Here is a 13,642-nt window from a genome sequence, read left to right as displayed (position 1 = left end):
CTTCCGTGTCGTCCTTCTCGCTAGCTGCGTCTTTTGCTCGATTTCCTGTGCTTTTAAGTTCCTGCACACTTAGACACATGGTTAAAAATCAACAGGAGCTAACATGACTTGGTTGATCACATCAAAAACTACTTTGGAGTACTAACAGCTTCAATAACTACAGTTGACAGAAATAAAAAGAAAAACAATTTACCTTCTCTTATTTTGGCACTCTTGATGGGGATCCAGTGTGAAGATGTTAATTTGTTTCCTGTAGCAGTTCCAAGAGAATAAATGTTGAAGGCAAGCACAGGTTGTAAAATGTTAAATGGATTACACTGCTTCAGAAGAAAATAATAATCCATGCAAACATGAAATGGCAAGAAAATAAAGAAACAAGTAGTTTTATGTTTCCTTTTCATCAATGGCATGTGTTTTACGATTGCAACATGGAACATTCATACTCTTTTACCAAGTCAAGGCAATGTTTAGAGAGTCACATCGATTATATGCAAGCATTCAACCAAACTATGACGAGTACAGGATTCTTAAATGCAAGCATTCAACCAAGCTATGACGCTTGTAATCTCCAATTCAGCATCCTGGCTCTGCAAGGAGTTGATCTGAGAGACTGCAAAATAACTCATTTCCTGCAAGAGTGGTGGGTTGATTACAGTCATTGGCATAGCAAGATCGTCGGACAACCAAACTGTCACTTTGCGGTGTTCCTGGCAGATGGCACACCAATGTATGCAGCAATGAACCAAACAAGGATCACAGGGAGAATTCTGGCTTCACAACACAGAGGCTGCATGACTTAAGGCATTTTGGTAAACAATATAAAACTTAAAAGTTCAAAAATCATTATGAGAAGGACAAAGGAGATCCCCATTTGATTAATCTGCATTTTAAGCTTTAAGTATCTTTGCATATGTAATCAACAAACTATTCATTTCAAGTAAAATAAAATATGATATGGCATTTCTTGCATTGATAATAACTAATTGTGTGATAAAATATTGGAACTGCAGTTCAGCTTTATTTTTGGCGTTGCCCTTGTTTTTAGGCCAAGGACAATACAAACCATCGCGAATAATATAAGGGTATCCATGAGACGACATACACATAATAAAAGACACTTTAAATTTAGTTTAGTGCTTGAAGATGTAAATCTTAAGGTAGTCGTTAGTTAAAAAACAAGCATTCATTGTTCATCCTCAGTTCAGTTACATTTAAACCATTTTTATGTTCCACTATTTCCCAATAACCTTATTTTGATTTACTTCCATACAGAAACTATATTATGGGCCACTTGAAAACATATGGCAAGAATTCCCCCAATACTTTGACACTAAGATTTTTTTTTTTAATTTTGACAGTCAAGATTCTGTGATTAACTACACAAGACATGACAATAGAACAGAAGTTTACTTTTTTATTTTAGAAGCATTCATTCTTGAACTAGACTTTCCCCTGTTTCATACAAGAAAGCAATCCTTGGTATAGGTTTTGCGTCTAAATTTATGGAAATTCAAGGATTTTTGCAATTTGTCCAATTAAGTGTGCAAATGGTGTATATTTCCACACATTTTAAATGATGTGTTTCATATCGTGACTTTTTCAGATAACTATCTAAGCTCTACATCAAGTTAAATAACAAGGCAATAAAAAAGTGTTGCTATTTTAATCTTCTTATTTCTGATATAAGACTACTTCATGCAATTGCAGAGGAAAATGTGCCTAGGCTCTTTGAGTAACTCCACACTATTTGTTTCCACTGTTATCAGACTATTGAGAGATTCAATGAGCAATTTGAGGTAGAATGTGGAATTCACACGAGATAAGGAAAGATGATGGAGGTGGAAGTTGAACAAGAGCACGCTAACATGAGAGATATGCTAACTTCATTTGTATCAAAACAACACTGTACTAACTGCTTCTCTGGCAGCATTTATTGGGGCATGTAATTGCATCGTACCTTGTGCTTTGAATGGAATTTAATCCAAACAAAGAAAAATTTATGATGGCATAAGATCCACCAAACTGATCCCATTGCTTCATTGTTGTAGCATTGCACACAAGGATCACATAGTGAGAATGTGCTAAACACGGATGACTTCACCATGAAAAAAACATATAAAATCAAACAATGGTGTAGATGATTACGAAGATTCAATAACATCATGGAAATGTAGAATTTGATCAAGTAACCAAGAAAAAAAATGCCATACTTGCACGTCTCTGCAAGGGTATTGGTAGCACCTGATTAAGATAGTAATCAGTAGTAGGTTTTCTTGGAGGCTTTTCCATAGACATCTTTTGGTCGGAAAATCGCTGCAAATAAAAAGACATTCCATTAAGATATTTAGATACCTCATCATTTTTCAACCCACTAGAGCGATGCGAATGCGATCCGTGGCGGAATCGTCGACCTCGAGCGCTTCGCCGTCGCATCGCCATCGCCGCAGAAGCATCGAGGAAGGAGGAATCTTGGCGGTTGAATACAGAGATGGGACGGCTGGCGATGGCGGAAGGCATTTTTTAGTCCCACATCTGCGAGCAGGCTGTAGCGAAAGCGAGCTGACTTGTATAAGAACAAGGCGTGGTCGAATTGTAGTCCATACTTACCTGGACGGGGTCGACGGACGAACAGGAAGGTCCGTGGCCTAGATCAACGGTCTCCATTGCACGCAGGAGGCGCGTTGGTTTACCATCTCCCCGAGTGGGAGAGTGGACGTCATAATTTGTGATAGAGGGGGTCCGCGCCTGCGCGGCCCCTGCTAATCTTTAATTAAAGTTTTTATGTATTTTATATCAATTATAAAAATTATTTATATTGAATTTTTGTAAACAAACATTAATCTATTTAGTTTCGCTATTGAGACTAGTAGTTTCGTTGTTTTTTTTAAAGTAAAGTATAATGGATAATAAAAAGCAGCTGGGGTTTGATGGTATTTGTTCATGTTTACATAGCACCAATGTAAATATTCAAACTATGGATACGAAATGAAAAAACAAAATTAAATTCTGTGGGTGGGAAAGTAAAGTTGACGGGCCGGAAAGATATTCCCGCCTGTAACGCCGCTTCGTGTCGGAAACTGTGATATATATCACATAACGCATCAACGCTTTTTCTCCTAAAATGGTCGTTCTTCCTCCTTTAAATCCGATCTGCCTTCCCTGGTGCGAGCCTCATCCACTTGCTGGTCTCCCAGGGCTCCTCTTCTTCTCCTTCCACTCGAAGTGTCTTCGCGATCGGGGATCCTTTTTTCGTGATCTGTTTCGGAATTGTGGCATCGGTGGCAGGGGATCATTTCTCGGATCAGACGAGCGTTGGTTGATCTGCTTGGACGGATCGAATCTCCGCGTCGCGCCTGACTCTTCCTGTCTGGCGATGGAACGGTATCGTGCTATTTTGTTTTGCAATGGCCTTGGTTCTTCTGTGATCTTGATCTTGTCCAATTGTTGGGAATCCGTCTGTCCGAGCTCTTTGAAATCTTAGATTTTTCTAAGGGTGATGGAGTAGATGAAGAATATATCCTTCTTCTTTGTTCATGAACTTTCTGTTTGTGTGTTGATTTGAAATACTTTTGAACAAAAAACGGAATCTATCGCTTACCGAGAAATTGATTTTGATAGCACATTCGAGCTACTTAGCAAAGTGAAATTTGTCATCACTTTATTTGGACTGTGGTTGTGAGTCGGACGCATGCACACATAGGCTTTCTTGAAAAGGAGATATGCAGGATTCTACTGATCAACATCAAGTTGTAGGTTCACCAAAAGGAACACTGAAGCAATCTCTTCGCCGTTTGAGTGGCAAGAAGTCCCCGACAGTAAAAGGCCAGCTTTCATCTCCAACCGTGTTTCCTGAAAAAAGAGGCAAGGCAAAATCATTGAAGAAGACTGATGGCAGTATCGCTATTGAAGAGTCTGAGAAAGCAAAGCCACATGAACACAGGATCGATATTGGTGATGAAAAATCTGATTTGTTAGGATATGTAATTTTCATCGGGAAGCTTACTTTGGATAAGAAGGTTAAAAGTTCCAGTGTTGATCAGCAGCAGGAGATAGGAACTTCAATCTCTAATGTATTGGAAGCAAAACTTACAAGCAAAGCCCTGATATGGGGTTCTAGTATTCTTAGCATCAATGAAGTTGTTTCTGTAAGTCAGTTGCTCTATTAGGTTACTCTTACTCTTTTTTTTTTTTAATTAAAACCCCCCCTTATATTTAAGCTGTAATTCTTTAGGTATCTTACCATGCTGGTGTAAGATATTTCACTGTCCACGCATATCCTACTAAAAGGAGATCATGTGGGCTTTGTTGCTTTCTGAAACCACAAAGAGTTCAAAAGGATTTTCGCTTCTTAGCTTCTAGCTCACAAGAAGCCTTGCAATGGGTACAAGGTTTTGCAGATCAGCAATGTTCAATTAATAGTTTACCTCATCCCATGACTTCTAAAAAGCAGGAACCTGACATTGTTTCTGATGAGCCTCTGTTTGATCTACCATACATAAGATGTAGAAGTCCACCAAGCATTCTTGTAATACTTAATCCTCGTTCTGGGCATGGCCGATCAAGTAAAGTTTTTCATTCAAAAGTTGAACCAATTTTTAAGGTGTGTGCAATTCCATGATCATTAATTCTATTGCATGACAAAAAATGCTGCATTTTCAAATCATCAAAGCATGTACTTGATGAAGTTCATAACTTAAAATTTCTCATCTATAAAAAATTGGTAACAGCTTGCAGGCTTCAAGATGGAAGTAGTTAGGACGACATATGCTGGTCATGCAAGAAACCTTGCTTCCACAGTCAACTTCAGCACATGTCCTGATGGTATGTTGCTAAGTTCATTCAACCTAATCATTCTTCCAGCCCCCTTGCTCCTTACTGTGTTTTAAATCTTCTTCTAGGAATTGTTTGCATTGGTGGTGATGGAATTGTCAATGAGGTCAGTTGTTTATTTCACATCCTGTGTTTTGTTATATATTCCTACTTGAAATTATGTTTATATAAGTTATGAGAGAAACAATAATAGCCTACTGAAAGAACTAGATGAATAAAGAGAATGCATCTTTGGTAAACTAAAAATTGAGAACAACGGCACTAGTATTGTAACCAATACACATGCATGTGGTCTCTTCTCCGATATGCAAGATATGAAATCCAAATAAATGTTTTCTCATGATTATTTCTTGACTTCCTTGCTACTTTTGCGACGGTGAATGGGCTGGATGTGGAAATTGGGGTCATGTTCAATTAGAAATGAGTCAAACTGGAGGTCACTGCTTCAACTGAGTTCAGGGAAATGAATACACGTTTTTTGCTTGGGAGCTGAGAGAATTGTTCATATTTGAATGCCTATGTTTCGGGGCAATTGTTTAGGGTGCAAGTTAATTCTGTAGTCCGTAATTTGTCTACAAACAAGTGTCTGTGGTTTAGGATAATAAAAAATGTTGTTAAAAAATTTGCTGGAAAGTTCTGCTAATGCCCAATTCCAAATTTAATACCAAAATGAAGAAAGAAGATTTTCATTAAAAGCAATAATTTTGAGAAGATGAATAAATTAAATCAGTATACTAGATTCATTATGAGGAATCAAATCAGCATATCTAGTCCTATTGTACCGGAGTACCACCAATTACGTTTAAATATTCTTATGCATATTAACAGATTTCTCAGGATAAAGTCATATGCAAATGAGTTGAGAAATTTTCAGCTTTCGGCATGACTTCCCCACCTTTAAAGATATTTAATCTGAAACTTAGCTCTCCCAATAAGTTATTGTGTTTGATAATTTCCTAGTATTTTTTCATGATTTCAGAAAAAGAATGTTAATTAAGCAAAGACAACATTACTTTCTTATTTTAAACTATGGCATTTCTTGTAACAAATCTACTAATGTGGTAAGTTAACTAAATTTACATGTATTGAGGTTTGATGCATTAACCATTCTGCCTTCTAATTTTTTCACAATGTTTTTATTGTAATCTTTACTTTATTTTCCAACCAATATTTTTTCTCTAATATTTGCATGCTTCTCAAATGATCAAATTTACTTACTTTGTAAGTTGCAGAATGTTAACATTAATGGGAAATTATTAGGGTTCATGACCCGAGGTACTTCCTTCTACCAATGTATGTTATTCATCAATATAAAAATTACCCTAGGTACTTCCTTCTACCAATGTATGCTATTCATCAATATAAAAATTAAAAGCCGGTCCTTAGTATTAAGTGATTTTTACATTTGAGTTCCTAGGTCCATAATACTCTCCTCAGACTAATTCAAATATATTATTGAAAGTCATTTTTTACAAATATTCTCACATCTAGAACTCCTTAAGGGCTTGGTTTGCAAGTTTGCTAGCTATTGGATCTTAAGAAACAATTGACAATTTTATTGGATTTCACTCTTTAAAATGAAGAGTCAATCAATCTCTATATATGTTGTCTTCTTATAGAAACTAGACAGTAGGACTATAGGCTATATGCATGGCAACTTGATTATTGCTAGACAATTTTTGAGAGCTTTCAACTCCTTTCAACTTATTTCATCCAAATGAGCTCACATGTTAGTGCCATAATCATACTTTGTCCTTGAACTTGATCTAGCTACAAAATGTGCTTCTTACTCTTCTAGAGGATTACTTATCAGAAGAACATGGGATCATTTCTTTGTAGGAGAGTTTTCCCAATCAATAGGGGTGGAAATTTAGATTGTGTTGTTTTAACCATGTCAATATAAAAGTATATAAAATAATATAAAAAATAATTTTACATGATCTAATTTTAATAAAACCTTCTAATACAATAAATATGTAACAAAAAATCATTAATGTTATTAAAATTAATTTAATTTTGTAAACGAATTAAATTTTTTTCTTAGTTATATGTTTGGGTCACACTTGTCATTTCTGGTTGTCTTTGTTGATCAATGTTTTTATCTAATTGGGTTACGTTATGCTATTAGGTCATATCCAATATTGTCATCCTACAGTCAATATTAGCGTACCCCACAATTTGGAGATGATCTCATCAAAATAAGAAACTCTCGTTGGAGCATAGTTATGATACCTTAGAATTCTTAGGATTGCCTCAGTGATCATGCACAGGGTCTTACATTAACTGCAAATGAGATTTTTGATCTTCTACTCCATTATAATCAACATGGTGCTAAAAAGGCTTGAAAAATAGTGTTAGGATGTATCAAAGTGGAAGTTGAGGTGTATCAAAGTCGAGGCATTGAACATTTTGAATTGAGTGGAGATCTAGAGAATTCACCAAACAAGATGATGACACCAATAGATAGATCACCGCTTGATGATAACTGAGGTATGATTAGTCACCAACTATAGAAATCGAATGACTGAGATGACAAGGATTTGGTCCAACTGTTCGTGACTTGGGGGATTTTCAATGGTGATGCATTTACATTCTCTGGGCACCCACACTCGCTTATTTGAGGAGCCAGTGAACTCAAGGATGTGCAGTGCTGATGAGGAGTTCCTTGTGGCAACTGAGCGGTGAACAATTATTGCAAGGAGGCATGAGATGTTCAACGGAGTGATATGGTGGTGGATAATACTGTAGGAGATAGTTCGCTCAAGGATGTGTATGAGTTTGGTCCTTTGGTCTCCTTTTGTCTGGATCTTGGAATTGTGGAGATGACAGATGTGGGACATGGTCCAAGCATCTTGCTGCTCGTTTACAAAGGAAGGGAGAGGAGATGACGATTTGGTTCTTGGTGCCTGGAATTATCTCACACACACAAGGGAAACATGCTGTAATAAGGGAAGGCAACACACGAAGATGAGGGAAGGCAAAGATCTAGTATTACAAATGTGATGGGGATTGCATTTGTACCATGTTGACATTAATGGGAAACTTTTACAGATCATGACACTAGGTGGTGCCTTTACCTATCTGTATTGTTCATCACTTGTAAAATTACAAGTGGGCCCTTTGTATTAGGTGATTTTTATATTTGAGTGTCTAGGTCCATGACACAAAACATTGATGCTTAAAGCATTCTGCCTTCATCCTTTTCATGTATGTTTTTTGGCATAAGCGTTGGATATAGATCTGGTATTCTCAGCTAAATGATCTATGCCTAAACTATCTTTCAGTTAATCTTTGATCACATATGAATACCCTTAGTTTTCCCCCTTGTAATATTACCTTTTTTCGCTTAAAAATCTTGCAGAGCCATTTTCTCTACCTGGCGATGCATAAGTCGCAATTAGATGACTTGCTACAAGTAGATATTTCACCAAGCATTGATTCTTTCTAAATGCATAGTTTTGTGATGGCACAGGTTCTCAATGGGCTTCTAACTAGAGAAAATCAACAGGAAGCAATTTCCATGCCAATAGGTGTGATTCCTGCTGGTTCTGACAATTCACTTATTTGGACTGTTTTGGGAGTGAGAGATCCCATCTCAGCTGCAATGGCTATTGTCAAGGTACTGCTGATAGTTTTTATGGTATAACAAAAAATGTAAACAAAGATTCTGTTGGCTTTTATCAACTCTGTTAGAATGCAGTGCCCAGAAGATTATGAAAAATTTATTAAGAAAAATTTTTCTGGTGAATTCTCAAGGTCTCAAATAGTGTTGTTTCAGTCTGCATGGTGAAACATCTTGTTTTGTTGATTGACCAAAATCGAAGTAGTTTTAGCATACTTTTCAACAGTGTGTTTAATATTTTGATTCAAGCAAGGTTAATGGTACAAAAAAATATGAGAAATATACCAATTAATTCAAGTTGTAGTATTCTAGGTTATTATTATTTTCTTGTTCGTTGAAATTGGTTTCTTTATCTTATCAATTTATACCATTAATTGTCATGATTACAGGGGGGACTCACTGCCACTGATGTTCTTACTGTTAAATGGATCCAGAATGACATCACTCATTTTGGAACTACTGTTTCATACTTTGGCTTCCTGAGTGATGGTAACTTCATAAATTTTGTTTGCTTTATGTATTTTATTTTCCTAACATTCTTGTACAATTGATCATGCTCCAATAGCTCTTGTCCTTTGGGCAATCTATACGCTATGCTTCCATGTAGACAATCCTTATGCATTCATTAGTGACATAATGAAGTTGGTAGTAGCAAAATTGACCTCTCTTGAAATGTGCTATTCTATTTGTATTCTGGAGATCCTCCTTATCTTACCTGTTAAATTTCTTTGAATCAGTATTATGTATTTAAGCCCACAATCTTTGTCTGGGATTGCAACTGAACCTTAAATATTCAAACCCAAATTAGATATATGGCTTGTAGCTCTCTGCCTAGTCTTCAACATAATACAGTGAAAAGCATTTGTCCAATATATTGTGCGGAAGGATCATTCAGCTACAATAATCATAGATCACTTGAGAGCATTCTATATGAAGCCAGAACTTTCGTGGAGGGATCAGTTGTTAGCATCTCCATTAGTTAATATGTATTGTCATTTTCATTCGTATACAGACTGAATCAAACTAAGACCATTGAATGTATAAATTAAGTTTGAATTTATGTTTGAGATGTCTGCTTGTGCTTACTTTAGAGTTCAAATCATCTGCAGTCCTGGAACTCTCTGAGAAGTACCAGAAACGCTGTGGTCCCTTGCGCTATTTTGTGGCTGGGTTTCTTAAATTTCTCTGCTTACCAAAGTACAGTTTTGATGTGGAATATCTCCCAAATACTAAGGTGGCAAATCCGGAAGCAAAAAATTCAGTAGAACAACATAAAATTGACATGTCAGACCTCTATCTGGATATAATGCAGAGATCAAGAAAAGAAGGCCTTACGAGAGCTTCTAGTTTATCTAGTATTGATTCAATTAGGACTCCTGGAGGTGACCTGGAAACTACTGGTAGCACAACTGCAAGCAGTGAGCCATCCGAGTTTGTACGGGCACTTGATTCGAAGTCAAAGCGTTTATCCTTGGGGAGAAATTTAATGACTGAACCAGATGAAGTCCTTCATCCCCAGCCTCACCTATCTTCAAATCCAAGCGGCCCAAGGACCAGATCAAAATCAAGAACAGATAGAACATGGGCAGGTCTAACTGTCACAACTGATGCCAAAAGTTCTTGGGCACCTACCTCTTTGTATGACAAAGAAGACATTTCCTCAACTGTTTCTGATCCAGGACCAATCTGGGACTCTGAACCAAAGTGGGACACTCAGCCAAAGTGGGATGCTGAGCCGAACTGGGAAACTGAGAAACACATTGAGCTGCCTGGGCCACCACTTGACGACATTGAATTAGGGATGAAGGAGGAGCTAGTTCCAAGCTTAGAGGAGAAATGGATTGTTAAAAAGGGCCGATTTCTTGCTGTCCTGGTATGCAATCATTCTTGCAAGACTGTTCAGAGCCTAAGTTCACAGGTGATTGCTCCGAAAGCAGAGCATGATGACAACTGTTTGGATTTGCTATTAATCAATGGAAGTGGAAGGCTGAGGTTGTTGAAATTCTTTATGTATCTTCAGTTTGGCCGGCATCTTTCTCTCCCATATGTTGACTATGTTAAGGTATGTAACACTGTTATACCTTTGTTTTTCTATTTATCCGAGAGAAGCAAACTAAACTTCTACATCTATTTTTTCGAAGTTGCTATTCTAGAATAAAAGTTCTAACTTCCAGGAATACTGAATATGATCAATAAACAAAAGATCCCTCAAAGAAATGACAATTCTCTTTTCCCTTTTCTAGTACTACACTTTTTTTCTATGTCATATCTTGTTCCTGGTATTGCAGGTTAAGTCCGTGAAGATTAAGCCTGCTGCAAACACAAACAATGGGTGCGGTATCGACGGGGAACTACTTCATGTAGATGGGCAAGCTTTGTGTTCCTTGCTGCCAGAGCAGTGCAGACTAATTGGTCGTCGTGCCCAGGAACATGCCTACATGTGATTGTCTTCATGTTTGCGCAAGGTTGCCCCTGTCTCATCAATTTCTATGCTAACGGAAAGATCGAGCACTTTTACGCCCATCAAACCACCAACCGTCCTTGGCTACAGCACTCCTGTATATTTAAGTATTTTTTTTGCATCACGGTGAATGAATCCGACGTCTTGTTTACTTCCTGTTTTGCTCCTATCACTATCATCTAACGTCCATGACTGCTTCATTCTTCAATCCCTTCAGATATAGGATTTTGTCTCCCTCAAGTAGTCTACCAGATTGAACATTGAGCATTGAGTTCTTTTTTTTTTTTAATGTAGTTTTTGTTCTTGCTGATGTTGTATGTACACTTCTGTATTCCAAATCTTGTACCCAAACAGCATATTGGAGGAGTTATACTATATATTGTGAAATTGCCATACAACAGTAGCAGTTTTTTATGCGTGTGCAGCCAGGGACTTCAATCATATATATTATTGATGTTGATATCGTCTGGAAGCCGAGTCAGATGGGGTGCCAGTGACGGGGTGATAACATTGACGGAGGAAGGATTTGTGCACACCATAGACCAATCATATAGCAGCATTAGCATCCAAAACTAGGGAAGAGGTTTTTAGCGAAAGCTCTCCGACGCTCAAGTCAGACTGAGAGCCTCACGAATTACAAGAATAAAGTATATGTGTATGTGTGTGTACTTAGCTAAAAGGAAGAACTTCCCTTTCTATACTATCTTTAATAATCTCTGCAATGATGAGGAATCAGAGAATGTCGGGTGTCAGAACATACTGGGCGGTGGATGGAGTACGCAGAACTCCCATTGGGTAGAGGAAAGTTTTGTGTGGCGCAGGTGGGAAGGTATCAGAATATTACTTAATACATAAGCATTATTCTCTAGCGAGTGGTTACGATTCTTTGACAGCATTGTTGCCAACCTATGGTTAGACCGGTGTTGGGGCTACCCGAGAGTGTAGGGAGCATCATCTGGAAGCAAAGGCCAGCCTTGAGCTCCTATCTGGCAGAGCAACCGGTTGGGCGTTAATTAGGGTCATACCCACGAGCAAGGGGATGGAACTGCACCCTGAAGACCGATAGGCTGTGAAGCCGGCCGTGTATTTTGACTGGGATGGTGCCCATGAGTGGATAAGGGGACTAACCTCTAAAGACTTAACCGACCGAGAAGCTGGCCGAGACTTTTGACTGAGACGGTGCCTTGAAGTAGATAAGGGTATTAGAATATGCTCGATGTGGTGTGTGCTAAAAATATATTTTGTAAACATGCACAACAGAAGACTTAACGATAAATAAACTAATTTATTACATCACACACACCACACGCATGCAAGATACAATCGCATAGACAAAATCATAAAATAAAATGAAATCGAATAATAATTATTCTAGGTATACCTTACGGATGACTTGTAATGAGAAGGGCATCAACCTTTTGCGACGTTATCAAACCTCGCCTCTATTTATATCCACGCCAAGCTCTTCAAGACAACTCCAAGAGAAAAAGCTTCGCCTTCGGAAGGTACTAGCCACGAGCGAAGGAGAAGGATCAAGAAGAGAAAGAAGAAGCAAAAAGGAAAATCTTCATCCTTTGGGTGGCTCACGGCAACAACAGGAGACACTCTTGTTGTGGTCGCCGGCAAGAGAAAGATATTGGGTTTAGGTTTCCAAAACCTAATCAAACTAACAATGAATTACGTATTAATTCTCTCTTAACCATGTCAACATATAGTCTTATTTAATGAGTTGGATTAGACCAAATTCAACCCATTGTGCCTTAACCAAAAATTAGCCCATTAATCCTTTGGTTTGGTTCACAACTAAATCAAGTTGGTTTATGGCTAAACCAAATTGGTTCATGACTAAACCAAATAGGGTCAAACTCTTTCATAAGAGATGTGGCCCATCCACGTATCCATTCCTAAAAATATTTCCATATTTGTCTTATGTATGATCCAACCAAACATTTATCTCTTGATCTAAGAATCCTATTCTCTAACTTGTTTTATGTTTTTTAGAGACTTGTAGTGCGTGTGACCCAATAGGTTTCCGATTTATTTTGGCCGTCCATAATTAGCTACTTAATTATATAACGATTACGAGTGGCACCTAGTAGTACATCATGATCCCTAATTAAGTAAAAAAGCACAGTTGATCTCAGAACTAATTCTAAACCCTTCAGTAGTTATAGTGAGTCGTACCTCATTCCTTTCACTTGTCTTATACCCACTTAGTTCAGGACATGGTATATGTGTCTGCCCCCACTAGGCCGACTAAGTCATACCAGCCCAAGTAATACTTACTCGTTCTACGGATTCAAATTACTCGTACGTGTGTATAAGAGTCTCATATTCTTAAGATTTGATGCTTTGGTCAACGACTTTGAGTAATAATCCTAACGAGTGGCCATATGGTATATGTCTCCTCTCAAGGAGCGGTGAATCCTCTATGGGCTATCCAAACACCTTCGGGCACTTTGACTTATACCCAATCATCTCGGGTCCACACCTACAAGAGATGTTTGCTTAAGATGTCAAAGTATAAGCCTCCATGACCAAGATGACTTGTATATCTCAAGTCGAAGAAAACTTGCACTCGAGCTATAGTAACAACTTCACAGACATATCCATATATGTAGAGAATCATATGAAGTCTTACAGCAAGTCACTCCAATAAATTAGTTACCATAACTAGAATCCACATCAACTAGTGAGAAACAACTGCTTGGACGAATCAAAGAGTATAA

At 37.8% G+C, this 13,642-nt stretch overlaps 1 protein-coding gene, 1 long non-coding RNA gene and 1 other non-coding gene across 3 annotated transcripts; 2 read left to right on the top strand and 1 right to left on the bottom strand.

Moving 5' to 3' along the window:
• Positions 1-2,555, bottom strand: LOC122025532. The gene is made up of 4 exons (XR_006123748.1): positions 2,412-2,555; positions 2,211-2,313; positions 194-2,095; positions 1-61 (listed from the first exon to the last, which is right to left on the bottom strand). It is a non-coding gene; the product is annotated as an uncharacterized LOC122025532 (long non-coding RNA).
• Positions 2,556-2,599: 44 nt separating this feature from the next.
• Positions 2,600-2,760, top strand: LOC122025921. Its single transcript, XR_006123931.1, has one exon. It is a non-coding gene; the product is annotated as a U1 spliceosomal RNA (small nuclear RNA).
• Positions 2,616-11,327, top strand: LOC122025531 (sphingoid long-chain bases kinase 1-like). The gene is made up of 9 exons (XM_042584343.1): positions 2,616-3,381; positions 3,619-4,145; positions 4,232-4,600; positions 4,728-4,821; positions 4,899-4,936; positions 8,303-8,449; positions 8,842-8,941; positions 9,562-10,514; positions 10,741-11,327. The coding sequence occupies exons 2-9, from the start codon at positions 3,720-3,722 to the stop codon at positions 10,894-10,896; spliced, it is 2,283 nt and encodes a 760-aa protein (XP_042440277.1). The 5' UTR covers positions 2,616-3,381; positions 3,619-3,719; the 3' UTR covers positions 10,897-11,327.
• Positions 11,328-13,642: the final 2,315 nt, after the last annotated feature.

The sequence above is a fragment of the Zingiber officinale genome, chromosome 9B (assembly GCF_018446385.1).
Source record: "Zingiber officinale cultivar Zhangliang chromosome 9B, Zo_v1.1, whole genome shotgun sequence".
Classification (NCBI taxonomy): domain Eukaryota; kingdom Viridiplantae; phylum Streptophyta; class Magnoliopsida; order Zingiberales; family Zingiberaceae; genus Zingiber; species Zingiber officinale.
Note: the sequence above shows the minus strand (reverse complement) of the source record. Positions and strands in the feature narration are given on the sequence as shown.

Excerpts from the sequence above, each read along its gene's own strand:
- LOC122025531 (XM_042584343.1), top strand. The coding sequence starts at position 3,720 with ATGCAGGATTCTACTGATCAACATCAAGTTGTAGGTTCACCAAAAGGA. Across the intron at positions 4,822-4,898 it reads CTTCAGCACATGTCCTGATG|GAATTGTTTGCATTGGTGGT; the intron begins GTATGTTGCTAA and ends ATCTTCTTCTAG. Across the intron at positions 8,942-9,561 it reads CTTTGGCTTCCTGAGTGATG|TCCTGGAACTCTCTGAGAAG; the intron begins GTAACTTCATAA and ends AATCATCTGCAG.